Source organism: Callithrix jacchus, chromosome 11 (genome assembly GCF_049354715.1).
Source record: "Callithrix jacchus isolate 240 chromosome 11, calJac240_pri, whole genome shotgun sequence".
Lineage (NCBI taxonomy): Eukaryota > Metazoa > Chordata > Mammalia > Primates > Cebidae > Callithrix > Callithrix jacchus.
Window position 1 is genome coordinate 113,012,037 of NC_133512.1, and position 26,289 is coordinate 113,038,325.

The 26,289-nt window shown below is 41.2% G+C and overlaps 1 protein-coding gene across 3 annotated transcripts in view; it reads right to left on the reverse strand.

Annotated features, from left to right (window-relative positions):
* Positions 1-26,289, reverse strand: part of LRGUK (leucine rich repeats and guanylate kinase domain containing) — a 137,078-nt gene that overhangs the window by 48,525 nt on the left and 62,264 nt on the right. For 2 of the 3 annotated variants that reach the window (XR_013524246.1, XM_002751972.6), the window contains exons 11-15: positions 25,814-25,933; positions 17,920-18,016; positions 12,531-12,644; positions 11,501-11,702; positions 9,383-9,478 (exon numbers count right to left, since the gene is read on the reverse strand). Coding sequence is in view for 2 of the 3 variants with exons in the window: in XM_002751972.6 (XP_002752018.3) it covers positions 9,383-9,478; positions 11,501-11,702; positions 12,531-12,644; positions 17,920-18,016; positions 25,814-25,933 (629 nt within the window). In the remaining variant the exon portion in view is untranslated. Of the gene's footprint in view, positions 1-1,321; positions 2,723-9,382; positions 9,479-11,500; positions 11,703-12,530; positions 12,645-17,919; positions 18,017-25,813; positions 25,934-26,289 lie in introns of those variants that run through there. The other variant, XM_035254703.3, reaches the window with a different exon arrangement.

Genomic DNA, 26,289 nt, shown 5'->3' on the forward strand with positions numbered 1-26,289 from the left:
TTTGGAACTCCTCCATAACGCAAGAGAGGTGAGAGGACTTTCTAGAAGTCTAGAAGCAAATTTTCCTTATGAAGAGAACAAAATGTAATGGCAATATGGCCTGGCTTCAGCCAGAGTTGGAACTCAGGTTGGATTTGTGTCTGGACACAAAGGCTACTTGCTGACACCAGCCTTCCAGAGTGGCTTAATTTGATGGCAGCAGTTGATAGAGCTGCACCCCTCTGTGACGGCTGCTCTTCCAGGCTGCAATGGCAACCATAGAAGAGGCACAGCAGTGCAGATTGCCTGCCTCCTAGGAATCCAAGGTCTGGACAGCGCTGAACGGCCCCTCCACCTACGCTGGCTGTGGGTTCAGGATGAAGCCAGTGTGAAGACCCAGCCATCGCTGGTTGTTCTGTAACGGTGCTGCCTCGGGGTTCCCAGACCTTAATGCGCTGGTGGCTCTGGGGGTAGCTTAAACCTTGGGGCTCTGATTTCCCCTGGTGTGCAGTCTTCCCTCCCGGCTGCCCTGCTCCTCAGCAGACAACTGGTTCTGAGGAGTAGGGGGGCTTTTGTTCTGTGGCACTGCCCCATGTTTTCTGGTTTGCTTCTCTTTGGCTTGCTGTTTGGAAGCAGGTACATTGTCCCTTTGAACAGAGCTCTCTCTGGCCGGACCTGCTCCCTGATAGGCTGATGCGTCCTGACCGGTTGCTGGGTGTGGGGCTTGCTGTCCTGCTCTGGGGGTTGTGAAGCAATCTCTCTCCTCTGAGACCTGCCCTTTCAATGAACCTGTCCCTTTCTCCCTGGATGCTCCATAGGAGCTGAACTGCCCTGTAGCGACTCCGCAGGGGCCTTTTCCCCCTGGAGGGGTCTCCCACTGGGGGCTGGCCCTCCTGAGCTGGCTGATCGCGGCCAATGGGAGTTTTATTTTCTTTAGATCATCCTCCAAAAATCTCTCTTCCAAGATGGCCCTTGTCTGGACACATCTACGTTCTGCGCCAGGTCATTTGTGAGGAGGTTGGTATGGGCCCTTTTTCTGGAATTTGTTTTTTTCTCTTGTTGTAATTGGGGTCTTTAGGTGATGGCTCAGGATGGGGTGGCTCAGCAATTTCTGGTGTATGGACTTTGCTTCTCTGGTTGCTCTCAGGGTTCAAAGGAGGGCTGGGGTTGGGATGCTCAGGCACCACGGCGGGCCCTGGCTGACGGTGGGTTCTAGCTGTGAGGCTGGCTGGTGGCTCCCAGGCGGTGCCTCTTCCAGGGGTGCCAGTCCTCTAGCCGTCCCTTTCTGGATGGGGAGTTTTTTTCCCTAGCCCCTGTCTGCTGCAGGGGCCCCTGGTTATGGGTGAGGCCTGCATGTCTGGAATCCTCCTCCTGGAGAGTCACCTGCTTGGGGAGCTTTCCTGTCCTTTGCAGGCTTGGATCAAGCTAAATCCCCAAGTTCTGGGGCAGCTGTGGCTCTGGGAGAGGAGCAGGAAGGCGAGGAAGCCTCACTTTCTGAGCCGCCTCCTCCTGAGAGGGACTGGGAATGCTCCTTGCTCACGGCTGGGGGTACTGATCAGAGGGAGCTTCACCTCACTGACCTGGGCTTGCTGAGGACTGTGGACTTCCTGGGGGCTCCCAGGAGGAGCTGGTGGTTTTGAGTGGGGAGGGCTGATGGGAGGCAGTTTACTCATGTCTGCTTCCCGGGTTGGTGGAGGCCTGGGAGAGGGAGTCATGGTTTGATTGGAGGTTGCTCCTAAAGCCTCTTCCCTGCTGGGTGATAGGAGTTTGAGGGTGGGCCTCCTGCTCTGGAGGGGAGCCAGCACCTGAGGCTGTGGCAGCCGTGTAGGAGCCAGCCGGCTTCTAGGAAGCAAGGTCCCTGGGGCTTCCCTGGTCTGGGCCTGCTTGGTATCTGTTGCTAAGTCTTGGGGATGTGGCAATGCTGGGTAAGGGGTACTGACCCGGATGGCTTCCGGTCTGGAGGTTTCCTCCTTCAGAGCTTGCTGAGAATCTCTAGCAGGTTTCTGCACCGAGTCAGGGTGGGAAGAATCTTTTGGAGGATCACAGTGGGAACTGCTGGGTGGAAGTTTTGCTGACTCAGTTTTTGAGTCAGGGTGGGAAGAATCTTTTGGAGGATCACAGTGGGAACTGCTGGGTGGAAGTTTTGCTGACTCAGTTTCTTCGTCCTGACTTCTCTGAGGGCCGAGGGGAGTGGGGCCAGGTCGCTGTGGAGGTTCAGGCAGGGAAGGGCCAGTGGGGGTTACCTGGGTCTCCCCTGACTCCTCGTCCTGGCCTGGCTGAGGGCTGTGAGAGGCAGGAGGGGAAGGGTGTGCAGGAGGCGCCAGGGCAGGGGCGACTGGAGACTGCCCCACCTCAGTGGCTTTCGCAACAGGGACATCGGTCTCAGCGGCTATTTGTTTTGGAGGAAGATCTGATTGTCCGACATCCTCTTCCATTGGGTTTAGGGCCAAGTCCTGGGCCTGGTGAGAAAGCCCCAGGGCTGATGAGCTCAGGTGTTGAGGAAGCTCAGGATTGAGATGGCTGTCAGGAGAAAGCTCTTTTTGATGGGTTTCTCTATCATGAGCCAGCTGTTGGTTCTGGGCAGGAGTCAGGCTCTGATTTTCTAGGTCCTTGGCATGAATTTGCATTCCAGAGAGATGCTCTGTCATCTGGCCATCTGCTTGCAGTTTCGCCAAGCGCCTGGGAGATGGAACCAGGTGTGCTGGTACCCCAGAGAGAGTCTTCTTGCTAGAGGGAGCTCCTGCTTTAATATAAAAAGAAGTTAACTAAAAACAGAAGTTTTAACTTCTTTTAATTTCTAAGCAGTTCCTAACTGCTTAGAAATTGATGAGAAAAACATCTTTCCCCTGTTAGATGTACATAGGCCCTTGAAACAAATCAAATAAAACTGCTTAGAAATTAATGAGAAAAACATCTTTCCCCTATTAGATGTACAAAGGCCCTTGAAACGAATAAAATTATACTTATAGGAGAACATAACCTTCCCTTCTCCTTGGAGATACTAAGTGTCTATAATTCTCTTATTTAGTGGAACTTCAAACAGTTTAAGTCAACTGAAAACATAACCTTCAATGAATAAACATAAAAGGTTTATGTTTGGTTCTTATTCATAGAGCCAACATTTACATCCAGGTTTGTGGGTGGTGAGACATTTTGCAAGTGAATGAGATTTTACATTGTTACCACCTTAGAGATCAGTGTTGCTTTTGATGGTAGAAACTAGAGGACAGACATCCAAGCCAGATGAAGTCCCATTTGTTTGTTTCCCTGTTTAACGGCAGCCCCTTATATAAGCTGTGAGGTCTGTGAAGAGTTACGTCTGTTCGCCAATACCTAGCAAGGGGCAGGAACTGAGGAAATGAGTGATGAATGCAAGAAGGAAGGAAATAATCGGCTTGACAGAATCATAAGGCACCACGGCTCAGAGCAGGTGCTCCTGAGGACCCCCATCCAGGCTGCTATCCCCCCACTCAATCCCCTTGGACTTCCACGTCTACCTTGCCTTCAAAATGGCTCTCAGAGGCCACTAGCAGTGCCGGTATTGCAGAGAGGATCTGCTTTCTCCATTCACCATGACAGCAAGTTCTCAGTGACTGATCTCAGGGACAGTCTCACAGATGCCATCATCCAGCAGGCACTTGTTCAGTGAAGACTTATTCGCTTGATGGATTCTGGGGGCCCAAATACCATTTTACCCCAGTCTTAATGACACAGCTCTGAAATGTGGAGTGGTCAGAGGCGGCACATGAGTCTGGAACAGCCTTGAAGAAGCTAGTCTCAGCTCACTTTGGGGGAGATCTGATACTGAGACACTCCAACCGAAATCAGACCTCTGAGGTGACCCTGGAGTGATCCATCCCCAGGGGCAAACCAGGCTCCTGGCCCCTGCTCCCCTCCACTGACGCAGGATGAGCTTGCACTGCTGGATTCTCTCTGAGTCCCTAGTGTGAACATGCACCCTTTGCATCCTACCAAACCAGGTGTTCTCCAGGGAGATACAGGGACAGGTGGGGGCAAAGAAAGGCTTCCCTCTTGGTGTGGTTTCTGAGGGGATGTCCTGTTCATCATTTGGATCTCCCTAGTTTATAAATTACAAACTGAAACACTAGCTAGGACAAGAAACAAGGTTACATTGGAAAATTAAACTAGGAAAATATTGAGAACAGGCCAATTATAGAGAAAATAAAGTAGATTAGAGGTTACCAGGAGTTGAGGGGAGTTATTGTTTAATGGGTATAGAGTGTCTGTTTGGGGTAATGACAAATTTTGGAAATAAGTAGTGGTAATGGTTATACAACATTGTGGATGTAATTGGTGCCATTGAAATATACCCTTAAAATGGTTAAAATGCCAAATTTTATGTTACAGTATGTGTTTTTGCCAAAATATAAAAGTAATTTTAAAAGATGTCAAAATATAAGAACAATGAAATCCTGTACTTAAGATTCTTTTGCTCTTTAATCTCTCCTGGTTTTCCATAATATATAGAAAGACATAGGGATTTGTTCCCCACTTTCACAATTTAGCAATTGATGTAACTTGGCAAATACCAAGCCTTTTATTAAAGATAAAGGGAAACTTTATGGACCAGTAAACCTCTCAGTTCTCCTCTGTTTGACTCCTCATAACCATCATCATTTCTTTCTATCACTAGTCAGAATAATGATTTGCAAATATAATTTCATTTTATGATCTACATAGCAAGAATTCAGGGTGATAGTTGGTCTGACTTTCTAAAAGCTTTGCTGGAAGCACTGACTATCCCAGAAGTAGGTTGTGTAGAGACAAATGGAAGGAAATCCATCCCTTAATACTGAGTTGTGAATATAGGCCTTTTTCCTTATTTTACAGAAACCATTTGGTTGACTGGTGCTTTTTAAGTCTTCATGTATTAGAAATCAATGTCATCCACATTACAATAGGAAAATACGATAATTCTATACCTAAATTGATACATATTTTAAATGAGGGGTATATCTGAATATTTCAAGGGTTTATAATCACTGTATACCGTAAGTTACTATTTTATACATGCATTAAGTGAAAAATTCAATTAATCCATCCATTGGTGAGGGTTTATATTTCTGGGCCCAGGATTACAGATGCTGTACTCAGAACTGATAAACCTTGGGCTCACTTTTATCACTCTGTTCCACTCTCATTGTTAAGAGTAGAAACTCAGTTTGTATTCTTGGTTACAAATTAGCAATGTAAAATTACAAACGATAAAGCTATGCCTTACTACTTCAGCTACCTGGGAATAATTTTCAGTTTGCATTGATATAGGATTACCACTTCAAGAGAAACTATGCTGCTGGACATAAGCGATGTACTGACGCCTAATCCCATTGGGAAAAACCTCAGTCTGGACAGCCGGATTCTAACAGTGCACCATGAATTATATATAGGTTGTTATTTTAAGAAATGGTAGTGCAAAATTGTTTCTCAAGTTAATGGTTATCGGTTAGATTTAGAATAGAAAACCAAGGCTTCATATTTCCAGTGCAGTTTTCTAATTGCTCAAAGTTGTCTTTCATAGAATCGTAAATATTTTTTATTTCAATTTCTTCCCTTTGACAGCTCAATTCTTTTTTAAAAAATTCATTATACTAAAACTATTGGCTTTTTTTTTTATTTCTAGAGGTCCCCTGTGTGTGAATGATGTGTTATACACATATACCTAAATTATAGAACTTAAAATAAGTGACTCAGCTCAGAGCAGGAGCAACAAGGTGAAGCACCAGCTGGGTACATGACGGTGACTCTGCTGGGGCTCTGGGACCCTTCCTGGGGAGTGCTGACACTCGTTTTAAGGTAATTATGGTTGGCCCCACTCTCTTGCACTGAACCTTCAAACATCTATTCTTGGCACTAAATTCACAGCCCTGAGACTCAGAAAGAACATCGGCTCTACTTGTCCCACTGGAGACACCATTAAAAGTGTATTAGTGAGGACCATGTTCATTAGAACTCTTTAGATACTCACTGGAATAATGTCTGGCCTTTACAATGTTACTTTATGTGCAAGTTTATTCTTAAACCCACAAATGAAAAATGTAACTTCCTCAGAAAATTAATTGCCTAGACAAGATAAAGTGGTTGGCTTCAGAAAACACATTGTTTTCCAAAATATTAAACATGTCAGAAAAACAAAGGGCCATTGAGGCTAGTGATTTGATTCATTAATTACATATCTGCCTATCTACTTTTTAAAGTTGAAATTCTATTAGTCAATAACTAGATGGCTCAGTTTCAGTTATGAAATATATATGAACGTGATCACATTTTTACAAATTCAGTAATTCACACTTTTCATTAAATCAGCCAGGCCTAACCTCATTAGTCCAAATAAATAAAATTTTATTATACCAGTTAAAATGAAAGTCTATGTTTTTTTTTAAATTTTTATTATTTTTTTTGAGACAGAGTTTCCCTCTTGTTACCCAGGCTGGAGTGCAATGGTGCAATCTCAGCTCACCGCAACCTCCGCCTCCTGGGTTCAAGCAATTCTCCTGCCTCACCCTCCCAAGTAGCTGGGACTACAGGTGTGTGCCACCATGCCCAGCTAATTTGTTTGTATTTTCAGTAGAGACAGGGTTTCACCATGTTGACCAGTATGGTCTCGATCTCTTGACCTCGTGATCCACCCGCCTCGGCCTCCCAAAGTGCTGGTATTATAGGCATGAGCCACTGCGCCCGGCCAAGTCTATTTTTCTACGCACACATTATCTGGTCTGGTAATTTGCCAGATGGCAACTGCACCCAATAGCCAGTGTTCCTGATAGTTGTAGAATAAGAAAAGATACAGAGATGGAATCTCACAGGCTGCTAAGGCAAAGTCTTGTTCAGAGACAACCTTAGATTGAAAAATACATGTTTCTCAGTTACTCAGAGCTGGTCAGGCTCAGGGGACTGATTCCTGTTTATCCAAACCCACAAGAGGCTGATTTAAAAGCCAGTATACCAATTAATTTACAATGGAGACGAGCCCGACTTGGGGATCAGGGTAGGGGGTAAAATGTAGGGCACAGCCCCAACAGGGGCAGGTCCACCCAAGGGGACCAAATTAAAGATCAGAAGGTTGCTTGATTAGCAAAGAATTAAGGCAAAGGGAGCCAGGTTCCCTCAGGAGAAACTTCTACTGAGCTGCAGAAGCCTCTCTAGGTATACTACACAACTCTTCTCCATAGAGATGGCTTTCTAAAGAACTGGGACCCAGTGCAGAGACTCCAAGCAGGGCTGGATAAATATACCTGACATGCTCCTAATCTAATGTCCCCCAGACCACACTTTGTAGACTGAGCACGGTCCTCACCAATCCTCCATTCCTTTCTATTTTCAGACAGGTCATACCCTAGTCACTTCATCTCCTACAAGACATATGTAGAAGGAAATTCTCAGCCATTATCTTTTGATTTTTACCAGTCTCACACTGACCTCATTCCAAAATACCAGGGGCCTTCAACCTGGAAGAAGTGTGCAAAATTTAAAAACAGTAATGGTTTGAACTCTGGCAAAATCACGACCTGCCCTGTCTCAGTCTGCCAGGATGCAGCCAAGTAAACAAAATCCTATTTGGGCAAAGAGTCACAACCGCTAAAACACAAAGCTGAACATACCTGCAAAGCAGCCAGGGTCTCGAGTTAACATTTCACAATACACAGTGTGTGAATAGGGTTCAGTCCATCAAGGGAAACTTTTAAAACGGACTATAGTGGTAAAATACACATAACAAAAATTGACTACCTTAACCATTGTCAAGTACACAGTTCAGTGGCATGAAGTATATTTACACTGTGCCACCATCATTACCATCCGTCTCCAGAACTCTTTGCTTTTTTTTTTGAGACAGAGTCTTGTTCTGTAGCCAGATGCCAGGCTGGAGTGCAGTGGCGCAATCTTGGCTCACTGCAATCTCCGCCTCCTGGGTTCAAGCAACTCTCCTGCCCGAGCAGCTGGGACTATGGGCGTGCACCACCATGCCCAGCTAATTTTTGTATTTTTTAGTAGAGACGGAGTTTCACCATATTGGCCAGGATGGTCTCGATCTCTTGACCTCGTGATCCACCCACCTCAGCCTCCCAAAGTGCTGGGATTACAGGAATGAGCCACCGTGCCCAACCTCCAGAACTCTTTTCGTCTTCTCAAACTGAAAATTTAAGGGGTAGAGTTCTCAGCTCTGTACCCATTAAACCACTCCCACTCCCTAGCCTCTGGCAACTACCATTCTACTTTCTGTCTCTATGAACCTGACCACTCTAGATACCTTGTATAAGTGGAATCATACAGTAGCTATCCTTTTGTGACTGGCTCATTTCATTCAGCACAGTGTCTTCAAGCTTCATCCATGTGTAGCACATGCCAGAATTTCCTTCCTTTTTTTTTTTTTTTGAGACGGAGTTTCGCTCTTGTTACCCAGGCTGGAGTGCAATGGAGCGATCTCGGCTCACTGCAACCTCCGCCTCCTGGGTTCAGGCAATTCTCCTGCCTCCACCTCCTGAGTAGCTGGGATTACAGGCATGCGCCACCATGCCCAGCTAGTTTTTTATATTTTTAGTAGAGACGGGGTTTCACCAAGTTGATCAGGATGGTTTTGATCTCTTGACCTCGTGATCCACTGGCCTCGGCCTCCCAAAGTGCTGGGATTACAGGTGTGAGCCACCGCACCCAGCCCATTTCCTTCCTTTTTTAAGGTCAAATGGAACTCTGTTTTATGAGTTGCTTCCACATTTTGGCTACTGTGAATAGTGCTGCTAAAAACATGGGTGTGCAGCTCTCCTTTTGAGACCCTGGCTTCGATTCTTTTGGAGGTATATCAGAAGTGGGATTGCTAGATGAGAGGCCAGTTCTATTGTTAATTTTTCGAGGAATCTCCATACTGTTTTCATAGGAGCAATGCCATTTTACATTCCCACCAACAGTGCACAAGGGTTCCAATTTCTCCAAATCCTTGCCAACACCTGTTATTTTCTGTTTTTTGTCTTGTTTTTATAGCAGCTACCCTAACAGTTTTGGGGTGGATTCAAGGGAGCCTTTTAAATGCATCTCAAAATTCATGTACCAAAATTCTAATTAAGGCTTTAGAATTCCTGGATTCCTGAGTTGTGAACCATGAGGCTAACCCTTCCTCCTCCAAGGGTTATCTATTACCTCCTCCAAGGCACTGCCCAGCCTGTTGCTGAAGGGTAGTCCCCGGTGGTCCATTATGGTCATGGAGATAAGCAGAGTTACAGGTCCAGAAGGCTGACTCACGCTGCTTGTTTTGGGGACAATTGCCCCAGAAGAAGTACAGGAATAAAAGAGAAGCAGCTTCAGCCCAAGTGATGAGTACCCAAATGGCAACTCAGATTTGTTTTCCTTTCCATGAAAAAAAAGTCCTGGCATAAAGGGGAGGGGACGGTACCTGCAATTGCAGCCAAACCCTTGGCAGGTTCCTCAGTCAACCCCAGGTATTCTCTGATGAGCTGACTCAGTTTTTGGTAAGCAACATCCAGATCATCTGCAGCAAAGAGAGTACACTTTAAAACAACAGGATCGGATCCAATACAGTTGATGTTTAACTATTGGTGGAAACGATTTGTTTACTACATTTAATTTTATAAATATCATGGCAGGCAGAATTCTAAGATGACCCGAAGGGCACATCATCCTTGTATAATCAATCTCCTCCCTTTAAGTGTGGGCAGAACCTATGGAGGGAATGAGATACCACTCCCATGACTGTGTGACATACAGCAAAAGGCATTTTTTGCAGATGTAGTTAAGGTTATTAATGGATTGACTTTGGAATAATCAAAAGGGAGATTATCCAGGCAGGCCCATCCTAATCACATGAGCCCCATGAAAGGAAAGTTTTCTCCAGCTGTTGGCAGAAAAAGAAGTCAGAGACTCAGAGCATGGGGAGGGTTCAATGCGCTGGTGCTGACTTGAGAATGGTGGGGCCACGTGGATGAGACCCAAGAACAACCTCCAGAAACTGAGGATAATTCTCGGCAGACAGCCAACAGGGAAATTGGGACCTCCGTTCTACAACCAAAAGAAATGCCATCCTGCCAACAAGAATGAGCTTTGGAGGTTTATCCCCAGAGCCTTCAGATGAGCCCTCAGCTTCCTGATACCCTCAGCGGAGAATCCAGCTATCATATACCAGACTTCTAATCTCTAAAACGGTGAATTAAATAAATGGGTGTTGTTTTAAGACACTAAGTGTGATAATTTCTATGCAGGAATAGAAAACAAATTCAATTGTGTAATACATTAACACGTTTCAGAAACAAAAACTATTAATAAGTTGAATCATATGTAATTGCTGTTTTCATAGATTAAAATAGTTGAGTACGTACAATTTCATATGGTTCAACTAACGTCCTCTGTCCACCTAGTTCATCTGGTTTCCCTTTCCCCAAGAGGTAATCAGTGTTATTAGTTTCTTGAGGATTCTGCCAAAGATTTTTTTATGTAGTACAAGAAAATACAATTACATATTTTTTATATAAACGATGGCATACTATATTATAAACCTGTCTTTTTTAGTAACTGTTTGACTTGAAGATATTTCCTTATCTGTTCACAGAGAGTTTTCTCATTCTTTTTATGACTGTGTAATATAGCACACTTTAAAAATATAAAGAAATTTGCCAGGCGCAGTGGCTCATGCCTGTAATCTCAGCACTTTCGGAGGCTGAGGCAGGCAGATTGCTTGAGGTCAGGAGTTTGAGACCAGCCTGGCCAACATGGCAAAACCCCATCTCTATTAAAAATACAAAAATTAGCTGGGCATGATGGCAGGCACCTGTAATCTCAGCTATTCGGGAGGCTGAGGCAGATGAATTGCTTGAACCTGGGAGGTGGAGGAGGAGGTTGCAGTGAGCTGAGATCACATAGCTGCACTCCAGCCTGGACAACAGAGTGAGATCCTCTCTCTTAAAAAAACATAATAATCATAATCATGTGCTGTTCACCATCCATGCAGTAGATAAAGAGCATTAGGTACATGTAGCAGGACGGTAAACTGAATATTTAAATATTTATTGAAATACGAAATTCTCTCATGAACTACTGCTTCAAATTAAATGGCCATTTCTAAGCTAATTTCTGAAAATGTTTGCTTTACATGTACGTTTTTATGGTTATAATATTTTGAGTAGTTGGATTTTCAAACTATATGTAGATTATAATAAAATTACCTGAGTTTCATATGCCTTTCTAGAAATTTAAATGTATATTTCACATTATGTATAATTTAACTTTGTTCTCACAATGGCCCCTAAAAAATGAACTTAGTTTAGGCTCATTTTACACAAAACCTTATTAGCTACAATCTTAAGGAATAATTGAGACGATGCTCTCATTAAAACAGTGGAAGGTTAGATCTCTTGGATTCTTACCCATTTTTGCAGCTCTTTGTGATGCACTGTTACAAAAAAAATATCTTTAACCCAAGACTTTTATTCCCACAAAACAAACTTCTAACTTGGTAGCCTTACATTTCAAAAATAAAACTTTGCTGAAAATTACCAACCTGCATTGATTACTGCATCAAAATATCCTGGAAATTTCTGATTAATTTTAATGTAAATGTCCACTCTGGAGACAGAAAATTCAATTTCTGCACGACTGAATAATCCCTTTCTCCGTAAATATCCCTCATATTTTTCCTTGTTCATGGGCACCACCAGGATATAACGAGGCTCAAAATAGGAATATTTCAAACTTCTTACACCCTGTGCATTAAAAGGAAGATAATAAATTGGAAACAGACACATGATTTAGAAATCATTTTGGAGCCATCTGACCACATGGGTATAAGTAGTATTATTAATATATTGAATAATTTATTTCATCTGTATAGTTAGCTACTATTTTTCTATAAATATCTCAAGATTGGATTGCTTATCTCTCTTCATCAAGTTTGAAATTGTCATTGGAAATATTAGAATTCACTCCACCTAGTTTTTCCTTTAATTAATCATTCTAATGAATATGACTGTTAGAAAATTGCTAGATATAAAATAGGTACATCCAGAGCAATACTGCAACTTTATTACAGAAAGGTAATTTCAATTCTATATTTCAAAAGGCTTCTGTGGAGCACCAGGAGGTAGCCATCTTACCAAGGAGAAAAGGCTCCAGGAACCAGTTCAACACTATAAGGATCAGGCTTTATCTACACCCTTTTCTATAAACAGAGGCCATGCTTTAAAAAGAAAAAGGAGAATTTAGTGAGGAAATAACAGAAAGTAAAGCTTCAGTGGCTGTTTCACTCACAATATCTGTGCAATGCCTTGTATTGTAACTTAGTTACTTAGTGGTTCACATGACTTGTCCCCATACTAATTATAAATGGAACATCTTTCATTTATTTTGTGCCTGGCAATGTGCCGCCTGTGCATCACAGCCCCTCCCCAACTTCAAATATGTATATAAATTATCGCATGCACCCAAAATATGCATCGCAATTATGTATCAGTAAAAAATTGATACACACACACACACACACACCACTCACACAAACTATACACACATTGATTGGTTGAATGAAAACCACTTACTTCTATTTCCATATGAATACAGCTTGCCAAACCATCTCTTGCAATACCTTCCACCGTGTCCCTACTTAATCCATACTTGTGATTACCGTAACTAAATGTTAAAATGAATTTTCCCTGGAATTCGAGAAGAACAAAGGTTTTCGTGTAACAGCAGCCATCATGGAATCTAACTACAACTAAAATCATTTGATGTCATATTTTACATAATTTCAAAAACCTTACAAATTTTAGCAACTGTATAAGGGTAAATGAAACTTAATTTCAAACTGTGACAGAAAATGTATTCAGAATTCTCAGCTAACAAAAAAAAAAATCAGGTTTTTTAGAAATAACCTGCTGACCAAATGCTGAGAAGCATTAAGGCGCTGCAGCGTATGGTACAATAGACTATTTTGTTTACTTATCCGCTTCCTGCCAAACCCGCACCAAAACCTTCATTACTGAGAGAGAAAAACTAATGGTCTGCCCTTTGCCACTGCCATTTCAGCTATGCCAGCACACCAGGCAGCCCAGAAAAGCCTTCCGTTTCTAAAAGCCTTGCATTCCAAGATAAGCCATGAATTACGGATAATTCCTGGAGGCCATGAATTACAGGGACATCCTAAAAGCTTTGAAAAAGCAGGCCCATCCTGTTTTCCTCGTAAAGATAGCTTACTATTGAAACTGCCCCAAATGTTATTCAACGGAACCAGTGTCTGCCCTATAGCCATTTGAACTATAAATGATGCCTCTGTCTGTATTCTGGAAGCTCAGTTCTTTCAAAAACTGTATTCCCTTGCAAAAAAAGAAAAGAAAAAAGGCAAGTAAAAGCACATCTTTCAAAATTGTCTATGGCTTTTTCTTTGGCAATACTATATTCATTAAACCACTAGGTCAAATCTAAACTGGGTAACTGATGACAGCAGAAGGAATAAACATGTGGATGATCTTGGCAAGTAGGACTTCTCATATATGTGATTTTGAAATGAACAATGACGTGAAAACTTCCAGGGCTGCAGTGAATCCCATCAAATGGCGGTGGCAGCGTTAAGAACAGCAGCAGCTGGGTCTCTTGCTACCCGGCGTCTTGGCCCCAGACCTTCTGGAGATGTGAGGGTAGAGGGATGGGCTGTCTGTCAGGGGAGAGAGGTCGGAGGCAATAAGGCATGGGGTGTCTTTTGAGGTTGGGGGGCAATGTGTCTGCTGCAGGTGATGAGGAAAATCCACATCCCCCATAATCAAAAGAAGTTTGTGTTATGTATTCCAAAAGTTAAAAACTCAAAAATAAATATTCTTACTCTTTTACTCCTTCAATGTTATACTTTCTTTGTTCTTTGGAACAAATACTGTGACTCCTTTTCTTTGTGTGTGTGTATGTGTGTGTGTGTGTGTGTGTGTATGTGTAAAACCTATATAGATACATATCTGGCTCTCTTTTCGGATAGACACTTTATCTTGTTTTTTTGCATGTGCTGGTTGGTGTTATGTGTTAACTTGGAAGATGTTTGGGGTGAGAATAACATTTAAATTGGTGAACTCTGAGGAAGCAGATGGCCACGCATAATGTGGGTGGGCTTTATCCAATCAGTTGAAGGCCTCAGTATAACAAAAAGATCAGCCTTTGGATTTCATCTGTGCCACTGAAACCTCCATTGCAAAATTATGACTGAGACAATGAAAGAGATCTAATCTAATGGACTCCATCTTGCTTCTAACCTCCCTTGTTCATTCTTGAGCACAAGTTGAATTGACTGTGGGAGGAACTGAGTTTATACAGTTTAAAACAAAGACGATAACAGCCCTTTCCCAAAACAAACTTCCTTCTTGCCAGGGGACTAGACTGCCTTTGTAGGACTAAAAAATTAGTGAGAAGATTAGAAATTATGGTTTAGGAGTCGTGTAGCTGGAGGCTACCAAGATTCTGACTCTCCCTAAACTGCTCCTAAGATCAGTGCTTGAGATATTTTGCAGACCCTGCACTTGATGGATCAGCTGGCATCACCCAGATCAATAAACTGGCTCATCTGATCTTGTGGTCCCTACTCAGGAATTGACTCAGCACAAGACAACTTTGACCCCTTATGATTTCACCTCTGATCTGACCAATCAGCACTCCTGGCTCATTTCCTTCCCCCTACCAAGTTGACCTTAAAAACTCTGATCCCCAAATGCTCGGGGAGACTGATTTGAGTAATAATAAAACTCCAGTATCCTGTCCAGCTGGCTCTGTATGAATCATTCTTTCTCCATCGCAATTCCCGTCTTGATAAATCAGCTGTCTAGGCAGCAGGCAAGGTGAATTCATTGGGATCTCCTGGCTGCCTGGCTCACACTGCAGATTTGGATTTGCCAGTCCCCATAACCCATGTATGCCAATTCCTTCTACTAAATCTCTTTCTTTTAAGAGATGGGGCCTTGTTGTGTTACACAGACTGGAGTGCAGTTGCATCATAACTCACCGCAGCCTTGACCTCCTGGGCTCAAGCAATCCTCCTGCCTCAGCCTCCTGAGTTGCTGGGACTACAGGCATGCACCCCTATACAAGGCTACTTTTTTATTTTTTGAAGAGATAGGGTCTTCTCATTATGTTGCCCAGGCTGGTCTCAAACTCCAAGGTTCAAGTGATCCCCCCACCTCAGCCTCTCAAAGTGCTGGGATTACATGTGTGAGCCTAACCCTAAGTCTCTATCTATCATCTATCTATCTATCTATCTATCTATCTATCTATCTATCCATCCATCCATCCTATTGATTCTGTTCTCTGGAGAATCCTAACAATCTTTGACTCACTCTGTTTTCAAAATGTATACTTGAATTCCTTTTCAGATATAAACTGTAAGTTTATTTATTTATATGTACAAGGACCTTCCACTGTGGATCCGAAAAAAAATGCGTTTTCTAGAAAGATGTAGAGCCGCAGAGTTGGGAGGAATCTTGCATAGCACATAGGTATAAAGGAGACCTCATTACAGGTTTGTTAAGATTTGGGATTAAATGGTTTCCCTCCACCCCATTCTGACTGGTGATGTTACTTTCATTTCTTACTGCATGTGGATTTCCTAATAAATAGCAATAGTCGTACTCTAAAAACCTCATGGTCTGTGGTTTTATTTCTACAGGAGAGGGAGAGCTTCTGTGGGGACTGTGTATGTGTCCATAAAAAGATATGTCTCATATCTGTGGGCATGTTAGGGGGATGGCTGCGCATTGCGGGGGAAGTGTCTGATGGGAAGGAGGAGACACCTGTGTGTGGGAGGGTATGCAGGTCTATGTGTTGTACCCGTGAGGGCAGGAAGGTGTGACTGTCCATAGTAAGGATGTGCCAAGGTTGTCCATCAATGGGGCTGCTGTGATGGGGGTGGTGGGCAGGCTCTCTGGGTGGCTGCTGTGTGGAGGGGGTTCTGTGTACAGAAGGCTGAGTGCCTGTGGGTGATTGGCAAAGCTGAAAATGTCATGAGTTTGTCATTTCTAGGTTTTTGTCTCTCTTCATGAAACGGTCTCGAGCTTACATTAAAGGAAAAGAGATCAGAGGCAAAATTCAAGTTCAAGAAAATTACACTATCCTGAAGTATATGTGTGTGTTATCAGAAGCAGTGAAAGTAAGTACTTCTCAAACACAGGAGAACTTTTGGAGTGGTAGTAAAACCTCTAAGACTAAATATAGCATAGAAGTGTAGTGACTTTTTAGACTAGGAATTGAACCAGACTAACGTGATTACAGATCTGATAAGGTATGAAACATCAGAGAGCAGATGGGGTACTGAGAACAGATGAACTGAAGTGAAAAAAAATGCCTCATATTCTAACAAGAGAAAGTAACATTAATTTTGGGTACTAGTTGTTTTTCATCCTACAGAGTCCTAAGAGTATACTTCTTACTAATATCAAGATAACTTCTCAAATCTCTATTGAGGCTTTTAGAAACATAAAGTCCCAGAGGACTCCTAATCAATTAAACTGAACTGCCAAAATATAGCTCTAAGAGAGAAAATTAGGAAGAATTTCCTAGACGTTCTTTTGACAAGGTTAGAGGGAAAATTGCCCAGGGATTACAGGATTTTCTCACTTGTATGTCTCCATGAACACAAGAGAAGTCCGCAAAACATGCACCATGTATAGAGTTGGCCATTCAAATTAAACTCATAGAAACTGCAAAGCCTATGCTGAAAAGTTCCATGATTATCTACAATGAGGTATAAGCCAGGTCCATTATTTTCGGGTGGGGACAGAGGAAGGAAGAAGGAAAAAGAAGGGGAAAGAGGGAAGGGGATATGTAGCTATAAGGGCATCATCAGTTGGATGGCAATCTTTCAAAAGCAGAAACACAGATTAGTCGCTCATCTGATAGTTTGTGGGCTTCAGAAAAGTAGAGAAAGTCATGTAGGATTTACTTGGTGATAGAAACAACAAAGATATAAACAAAAATAAGGTCCATGGTGAAGTAAAAACAAAAGGTTTACAGATTTCATTGGTCATGATGAAAATACGAGATACTCTTTCAGTTTAACTGAAGTCATGGGCAGATATGTATTTACATTAGCATATACTTTCAACAGATAAAACATGCGAGGATTACGAGGGTTCCCTTTCTATGTGAAGGCCAAGAAGGAGCAAATAAGTTGTTTAAAAAAAAATTGAATTCAAAGACAAGAGTGTTGTGAGTTATTATCAATAACTAGATTGTGAGGTTTTCAGTAGAAAACAAACAAATGAAAAAACCCCAAATTTAAATTGAACGAGATTGCTCTGAGTGCCTGTGAAATGGACTAATGCAGGGTTAATTACCTTGACCTTGTAAAAACATAGTCCCCAAAGAAGTTAGGGATCTTCTCCCATCTTCTAGCAAGAGCGGCCATCTGCATTTGTGAACTGCTTGGCCTCCAGGACTGAGGACTTCTCAAACAGGAACATGACCATGGAAGCCAACTACATGGGACACAGCATATTGAAATGGTGCTTTGGGTTGTAACAATTAGAAAGCACCAGGGATAACACGCAGAAAGAGTACTCTCTGGACAGAATACCCACATCTCCAGATATACTTAATTTACAAGCTTTGTGTACCATCAGTTCTGTAAGAATTGTTTATCTTGAGTAAATCTGATAACAGTAGCAGCAGCTGATAAGCACAGATCACAAGAATTTTTCATACTGCTTTGGTTCTATTTCCTTAAAATGCCTACTCATTCATTTTTATTGAAAATGTACAGTCTTTTCCCTAAGACCATAAGATAAAGAAGCTTGTGAAGAATGATGCATTAAGCACTTTAAGAAAACAATAACCCAATAAGAACTCACTTCTCATAACAAGCACAAAATTTAATTCTTCCTTTTTTATTTTATAGCTATTTCCTAATATTTTTGCCAGAGGACATATATTTCTTGTGCAAGAAAAAGGCAAAATTCTTACCATGTTTACCATATCATCAAACACTTCTTGAGAGATAAAATGATAATCAACTCGATCCCCTTCTCCAAAGTATGGTGGTCTTGTGGTGTGACAGGCCCTGAAATCACACAACAGATCACCTAGTCTCTTTCTAACTTGAAATTCAAAATGGAAAAGGTTTCAGTATAACGTATGTTTTAAAAAAATGAAGTTAATCCACAAATCATAAATCATAAAGTAACATAATTGTGAGAACATGGTGGTGTTGAAGTTCTAGGCTATATTCAGTTGCTATCATCTATAAGGATTACAGAAAATTTGGATTATCCGTACCAAGTTTTTACTCATTATTATTTATCACCTTCTGAACCACTTCCTCTGCCATCATGTAATAATACTTTAGGAAGTATAACAATACTTACCATGCAACTATTTTACACCCACCTGCTTTCATGCTTTATCTACGAGCATTTTCCACAGGCTGTCTTTCTCTCCTTCCATCTGGCTGGCCTACTTGGTTTTCAGGACTCAGTTTAAATGTCAACCCTCCAAAAATCCTTTTCTGATCGTTTACGGCTGGATTATTCATCTCTTTATATTTCCGCAGCCTCAGTGTCCATGCCAATTGCATTCCAATTATATGTTCAGGCCCATGCCCTCCACCACATGAAGCCAGATCTAACTCATGTACCCTGTGCTTGGTCCATATCAACATTGTACATAAATCTCCTGTGGCAATCCATGGTGCCAACGCTGAATGGAATTCTCAACTCAACCAAAGAGGCCTTTTCTCCTCACTGTCTGAAATAGCCTCCCCACCCCACCATACCCCTCAACTACTCTGTATCACCAGAACTGCTTTCTTTTATATATTTACCTGGGGTTTTTTTCCCTATCTTCACCAGAAGAACATATGAATCATAAAGGGGAGGACCATGTCTTATTCATTTTATTCACCATTGCCTTTCCAATGTCTGCCACATAGCAGGCTTTTGATAAATTTTTGTAAAATAAATGAAAAAATGAAACATGAGAAGTGGATAACAGGTGCTAAGAACTCCACTTCATAGATGATTACAAAAGTTACTCCTTTAAGGTCACATAGCAGGCCAGTATTGGTCCTACATCAAGAATACGGTGGTCTCAACCACCAGGATTCTTGAATTCATATCATTCTGCCTTCCAATGTTAAGTTCAGGAAATGCAAACTGATTTTTAGATTATCCTGTAGTTTTAAAATAGGAGATGAGAGCCAGGCACAATAGCTTATTCCTGCAATCCCTGCACTTTGGGAGGCCAAGGTAGGAGGATGGCTTGAGCCCTGGAGTTCAAGACTAGCCTGGGCAACATAGTGAGATCCTGTCTCTACAAAAACATTTAAAAGCCAGGTGTGGTGGCATGTGCCTGCGGTCTTGGCTACTCAGGAGGTTGAGGTGTGAGGCTCACTTAAGCCCAGGAGTTTGAGGCTGCAGCAAGCTATAACTGCCTCGCTGCGTTCCAGCCAAGGCAACAGAGCAAGACCCTGTTTCAATAAGTAAATAATAAAATAAGAGATGAGGATAGTTAGACACTTGACATGCTATTTCATTTATTCCTTGTAAAAACCACAAGCTAGGTAGTATTTCTACTTTTTATTTTACAGATAATGAAACTGAGACATGGCAATTAAGGAATGTTACTAAGTAGCAATGCCAAGATGACTCAAAAGTCAATTCTTGTTAATGTCATACTAACTCAGGGAGTAAAGTTGCAACCTCAAAAGGCTCTTCATTGCAAAGACAAATAAATGTTTACAATTCATACCACTGCTCCCTTTCCATTATACTCAAGAATTAACTGTACTAATAAATTTTATGGTCTTAACATCATATTTAAATTACACACTCAGGAAAGAGAGTACATTCTAAGAGAAGACTGTCAAAACACCGTGGCATTTGTTTTGTTGTTTGAATACACTGGCATTTCTTCACGTGCCTTAGCAGAGACCTGACACCCTCTGTCTATTGGTGTCCTTGACAGCCAGGGAAGATAAATCAATAGCTTGGCACCCTTGCAGCAAACCCTTAGCACAGCCTTTACACACTATGCTGAACTTTCATTTCTCAACAAAGGAATTGAGTGGCAAGAATTTCTTCAGAATTTCTCAAAGAAAGACAAAACAAAGAAGCAATCTGAAGCTTCTAGGTAGGTAAATAAAATGGCTCCACTGATGTGCAGAATGCTGATGACAGGACCTGCAGACTTTCTATTAAGGAGGACCTGAGATGACCTGTGGTTTTTTGAACTTGTCATTCAATTTTCACATATGCAAATGTTCACCATGTTATATGCTGCCAAAATATGAACATATCAAAAAGAAAATGCTTCATAGTGAAGGCAACACTTCATTAAACTTACTTAGGAAAAATGATACCAAAGTCTAGACAAAGAAATTTGCTTGAGCCAGGACTTTCAAAATCCTTTTTTTTCCCTTGTCTAAATCTTTCCACATGTTTATTATTTACTAATTTATTTACTAGTTAATTTATGGTTTGTAATGGGAGCCATAATCCCAGGGAGTTTCACTTACCAGAGAAAAGGACTGAGTTGGAGATGAACCCCAGACTCCAACTCTGGTCCTAAAAGTCTAAGGGTGCCAATTCATGGCCAGATGAGGCTGCTACAAAACCAAGTTCACAGAAAGGAGGTGATCAAGAGGAAAAGGAATTGGAAGGCCAGGCCAAATAATGGAATCCCAAAACTTCCAGGGAAATGCAACAGGAAGAAAAGATATCTAAGAAGAGCTAGCAGGTGGATAAGGAAGTAGAATTTTTTTCAGTGTCATTCACAAGCACCCAGACTTAGAATCTTAATTCTGAACCAGATTGCCTCAGGAAATAATGAACTTGTTACTGCAAATATTTAAGCAGAGGCTTGGCTCTCAGCACATCTGGAGTCAAGCACATGACAGCACATCACATTGTTAGTAAGTGAGCTCTATCAATGGATAGCCACAAAAGCCCAGGTATTCCTAGAGGAATTCAGTAGGTAAATGAAATTGGTCTGAACACCCAATGCAGATATAGGTCAATAGCTTGCTGGATACAATTTAAGTGATCTTCAATGCAAAAGATTCCAGCACATACTGTATGTAAGTATCAAACTCCACGAAGTCACTACTCTGCCACTTTTCAGTAACTACACACTAGTTTCTGACTCATGCGATCATCACCCGTCACTACCTTCTAACTGGTCTCCTTGTCTCCAGACTTCCTTCCCTAAGCCCTTTCCCAAACTGCCAACAGGGTGCGCTTTCTAAAATGCAAATGCAACCATGCCATTCCCCTGTTTAGACATCCTTTATGACCAGATCCCTGTCTATCCTCCCAGCCTGATCTTCTGCCATCTCCCTTGATATTTCAAGCTCAGCCATATGATGTCCTCTCTGCCTAGAATACACCCCCAACTCAAGCCCCACATCCCAATTCTCTTTGATTTCTATCTCAGAGGCTGTTTACGTCCCTCATCATAGCATCCATCCAACTATCTTATTAGCATTTACCTGTTTAAGTCCCATACTACTTTGTAAGCTGTCAAGAGGAGAAGAATCATGCCTGTTCATTCAGTTTCATCACCAGCATATAGTATATGCACAGTGCTCAATAAATACTTAATGAATAAATGAACCATTCTACAAATTTATCACATGTGTATAAACAGACCCATTAGCTGAGACTGCATTTAGGTTGCTGTAGCTAATACCATCTCATGTAGCTAAATGGCTGTGATCTCATGTTTTACTGTATTATAATGCTAAAAATAAAATATATTTAGTAGTCAACATTATGAGAAGCTTATGAAAATCGAGATGTCTATAAAATAAATATCTAAGAAAGAATAAAGTTTTCCTTTCAGGACCATTCAGATCACTTTCATGGCCTTAAATCCAGAAGATAAACAGGCATGATGGCATTGTTTTGTGTTGTCCTCATTACCCGGCACTTTTCCAGGAAGTCACTGATTTGTGGGGTATTACAGCTGGAAATCAACAGAGAGACTTTGGAGAAAGTAAATGTGTATCTCTAGGTCACCCATAACTAATACAGGTAAAGAAAGAGTATTCAACATATTTCTAAAACCAAGAACAAATAGTAAAATCAAAACCTAACTACAGCAAAATCTCTCAGCCACACCAATATTTGTTATGTGACTGAGTTATGTTTTCAATATTTATATATCTGGATATGCAACTTAGCACATGGAAATTTCATTAAATGTCTTGACCTTGGATCAATGCAATTTAGAAAGGAAATAAAATACCAGGAGAAAATTAAATGAGAAGGGAAAGAAATGATTCAAGGAAATGGTGGAGAAAGTGACTTGTAAATACTTTTATGTTTCACAATGAGACTGTGTTCATGCCTTTTTTCTTTTCACATAATTAAAAATCAATAAAACTTTTGCCCTTGACAATGTGCTTTGGTTTTATTTTTTAGTTTTAACCAGAAAGTTGCTGCATATAATGGTAGCACTATCTTACTCTCTCAATGGATAAAATAACTAGCTATCTAATATCGTTTTTCATCCAATGCATAGTCTTTTATCCAGGCCTTGATAGAATTCTTAGAATAATTTGCCATTGAGCAAACCTTGAACTCTGCCTTCATAAGGATGACAGTGAACGGTTGGATGGTGCTTCTGAACCTGTGAGGGAGGTGGATGAATGAGTTTGTAGTTGCGAGGGAGGCAGTTAGGAGTGTCTTTCTACTCACCCCTAATTCCAGCCAGAAGAGAAGAGTAGCAGTGGTTGCAGTAATAGTACAGGAGCATGAAGCTAATTTTTGGATTCTGTTTTGCCATCTTGTACCTCCACCTAAATTTCACATAGCACTAATTATCTAAGGTCTGATCCCCCATTAGATTCCAAATTTCATTAAGGCAAAGACCTCACCAGTCTTGTTCCTGCTGTACCCTAAGGGACTAGCACAAGAGGGGAATTCAATAAATATTTATTGAAAGAATGAACAAATAGATGAATCCATTCATCTCTGCATAGCTCCATGAGTGGAGGTTGGGAAAAATCACCCATGCTTCTATTACAGTCACTGTCATAATCCCTTATACACGATACCATTAATTCAGCCAATCATTTACTCAATTAGTCAGTTACTTAACAAATATTTATCACACACATATTAAGTGCCTGGCCATATACTGGGCATTGAGAACTCAGTGGTGAACAAGACTGACAGGAGTCCTACCCTCAATGGGCTACAGACAATCAGGGAAAGTAGATATTACATCAATTAATCACAAGCATGATGGATAAGCATTTTAACTACAAAAGATTTAATTAAAATGAGTAATTGGGAGGCCGCACCAGGTAAGAATGTAAGGGCAGACTGGCTCAGAATCTTGATGATGAGTCAATAACCACCTCTAAAAACATATCCAACAAAGCATGCCTTGGCAACAGCATAAAACCGATAAATAAACAAGACTGGGCTACCAACCATTTACAACATAACTGGTACCAGAGATGTGAAAGGACCTGGAGAAAACCTTGGCTCCTCAAAGGTTACTTTGGTTTGCTAAAAAGTTCCAAATTTACGCATTAGCAAAATAGCACACACCCTGTTGCATTAATTAGACCTTCCATTCATTGTGTTCAGCTTATCTTTAAAAACAGGTTCAGTACACCCACAGAAACATAATGCACTCTATATTTTCATTCGAACATTAACTTTTAATTTACTTTTGTTACTTCAGGGTGTTTAAAATATATTAATCAATAAATTATTCCATAGTATTTGTGGCCTAGAGTTGTTCAAATAAAGGATGTAATTTTAAATATCTAAATAAATGGGGCCTGCTTGAAATAGTATTTACATTGCTTAAACATGTATAGCTTCAGGGAGGGAACTTTTTTTGTAATAGCATTAGGGAAAAATTTGCACTTATTTTTCTCGCCGTCCTATATATCTTTGGAGTCACATCCTCAGCTCAGTGACAGGCACCACTAATCTAAAAGTAATTTCTTCACCATACATAAAAAATACAAGAGGAAACCAGTTTAAGAGATGACAGATAGTTCTAAATTTGATTCACTAAAACCTCTAAAAAAAAAAATCCCTTTTTTTTTTTTTTTTTTTTGAAACAGTCTTGCTCTGTTGCCCAGGCTGAAGTGCACTGGCAAAACCTTGGATTCTCACATCTCAGCCTCCTGAGCAGCTGGGATTACAAGAATGTGTCAACACACCCAGCTAATTTTTATATTTTTAGTAGAGATGGGGTTTTGCCTTGTTGGCCAGAATGGTCTCGAACTCCTGGCTTTAAGTGATCCACCTGCCTCAGCCTCCCAAAGTTCTGGGATTAGAGGCATGAGCCACTGCACTTGGCCTCAAAAAATCTTTAAACTCAGTTGGAGTTTCGTGGGTTTTTTGATGGTTCTAGTTTTTCAGACATGTTCCTCTATTTTAACTGTGTCACTAAGACATGACTAAGCAAACTGTTTGCTCCAGAAATCTTGAACTGTATTGAATGCTAACCTGAAGGGAAGACAAAGAAAAAACATGCTGCTTCTTCTCCTTCTTTCCTCCTAAATTACGCCTCAAAATAGGAAGACCTGTTGGAGGCAAAGAAGCTCAAGTGCTGTTGGCATGTGTTCCGAGCTCAGACAGGAGAGGTTGTCACTGAACACAGATCTGCCCATCACACATCACAACATGGTGATTCATGCTGTCACACTGCAAGGCAACGGGAGAAGCCTGCCTTCAAATGCCATCATGCTTAATTAAAAAGATGTTTATTTTCAAATCCTGGAGGGTGATTTGGACTGAGACTGAATTAAGTTAAGCATTTGAAAAATTAAAGTTAAAAATACACAGTGTATATCACAGTATGATATATGGCAAAGAAGCTGATAAGCCTTTTATGGAAATGATGGGTTTATGAGCCATGCTGGTTCGCTTACTTATTTAAGGGGGAGTAGGGAAGTCACTGCTGCGTGTTTACTGTCTGCTTCACAAAAGAAAAACTACTTTGTTTCTTCCTCTATATGGTAAGTTCTTCTATTGCTAGAATTATACTCTAGCAATCGTCTTTACCATATCATAACATGGCAGAAGAATCAAGATTCCATCATTCCAGGACCAGGTGATCACATTGATCCAATTTTGTCAATATTTTACCTTCCAGGATTAACGCTCACATGGTGCTTCGTCCTTACCAAAAGTTAATATCTGTTGAACGTTCTACAATGTTGACTTTGCTACAGTATTTAAGTGGAATATTTGCTACAATATTTAAGTGTAACTTAAATATTGAGTTGTTTTGTATATTTCTGAACTTGCTTAAAATTAATAGCCAACATTAGCAACATCTGAAATTTTACTAGAAATGAACTATTGAAGGCCAGGCGCAGTGGCTCACGCCTGTAATCCCAGCACTTTGAGGACAAGGCAGGAGGATCACAAGGTCAGGAGTTCAAGACCAGCCTGGCCAACATAGTGAAACCCCATCTCTACTAAAAATACAAAAATTACTGGGCATGGTGGTACACGCCTGTAGTCCCAGCTACTCGGGAGGCTGAGGCAGCAGAATCTCTTGAACCCTGGAAGCGGGGGTTGCAGTTGCAGTGAGCCGAGATTGCACCACTGCACTCAAGCCTGGGCAGCAGAGCAAGACTCCATCTCGAAAGAAAGAAAAGAAAAGAAAGAAAGAAAGAAAGAAAGAAAGAAAGAAAGAAAGAAAGAAAGAAAGAAAGAAAGAAGGAAGGAAGGAAGGAAGGAAGGAAGGAAGGAAGGAAGGAAGGAAGGGAAAGAAAGAAAGGAAAGAAAGGAAAGAAAGGAAAGAAAGAAGAAAGAAAGAAAGAAAGAAAGAAAGAAGGAAATGAACTATTGATATGTGCAGTAATTCATACGAATTTCAAACTTACCCATATCGGAAGTAAGTGCTAAACTGTCTGCAGAGGCGATGGGCAAGTTCTCGTTTCCCACAAGCTTCAGGACCAGCTAATATGAGCATGGGATAAGGGGCATCCAGGCTGGGAAGAGTGCTGCAACACAGGACCAGGGTCAATTGCCCTACTGCAGTCAAAGAGACAGCACATTAACTACATCTGTGAGTACATCCATCATAAATCCGGCTAAATGAGCACTTGCTATATAAGACACTGCATAGAAGAATAGTTGTACTTTCCAGAAACAGATTGATTATATGCCACAAATAATATTCAAAGCATAGATATCACATAAGGTAAAATATGAACTTATGTAATTTACTTTAACTTGACTTTTAAAGGAAAAATATAATATATATTGGTTCTTGATTGCTAGAGTGAAATATTCCTCCCCAAAACTGATCAATGAAAGAAATCAGGCTATTAAAGCTAAATAAGACTGTAAAGTTAAG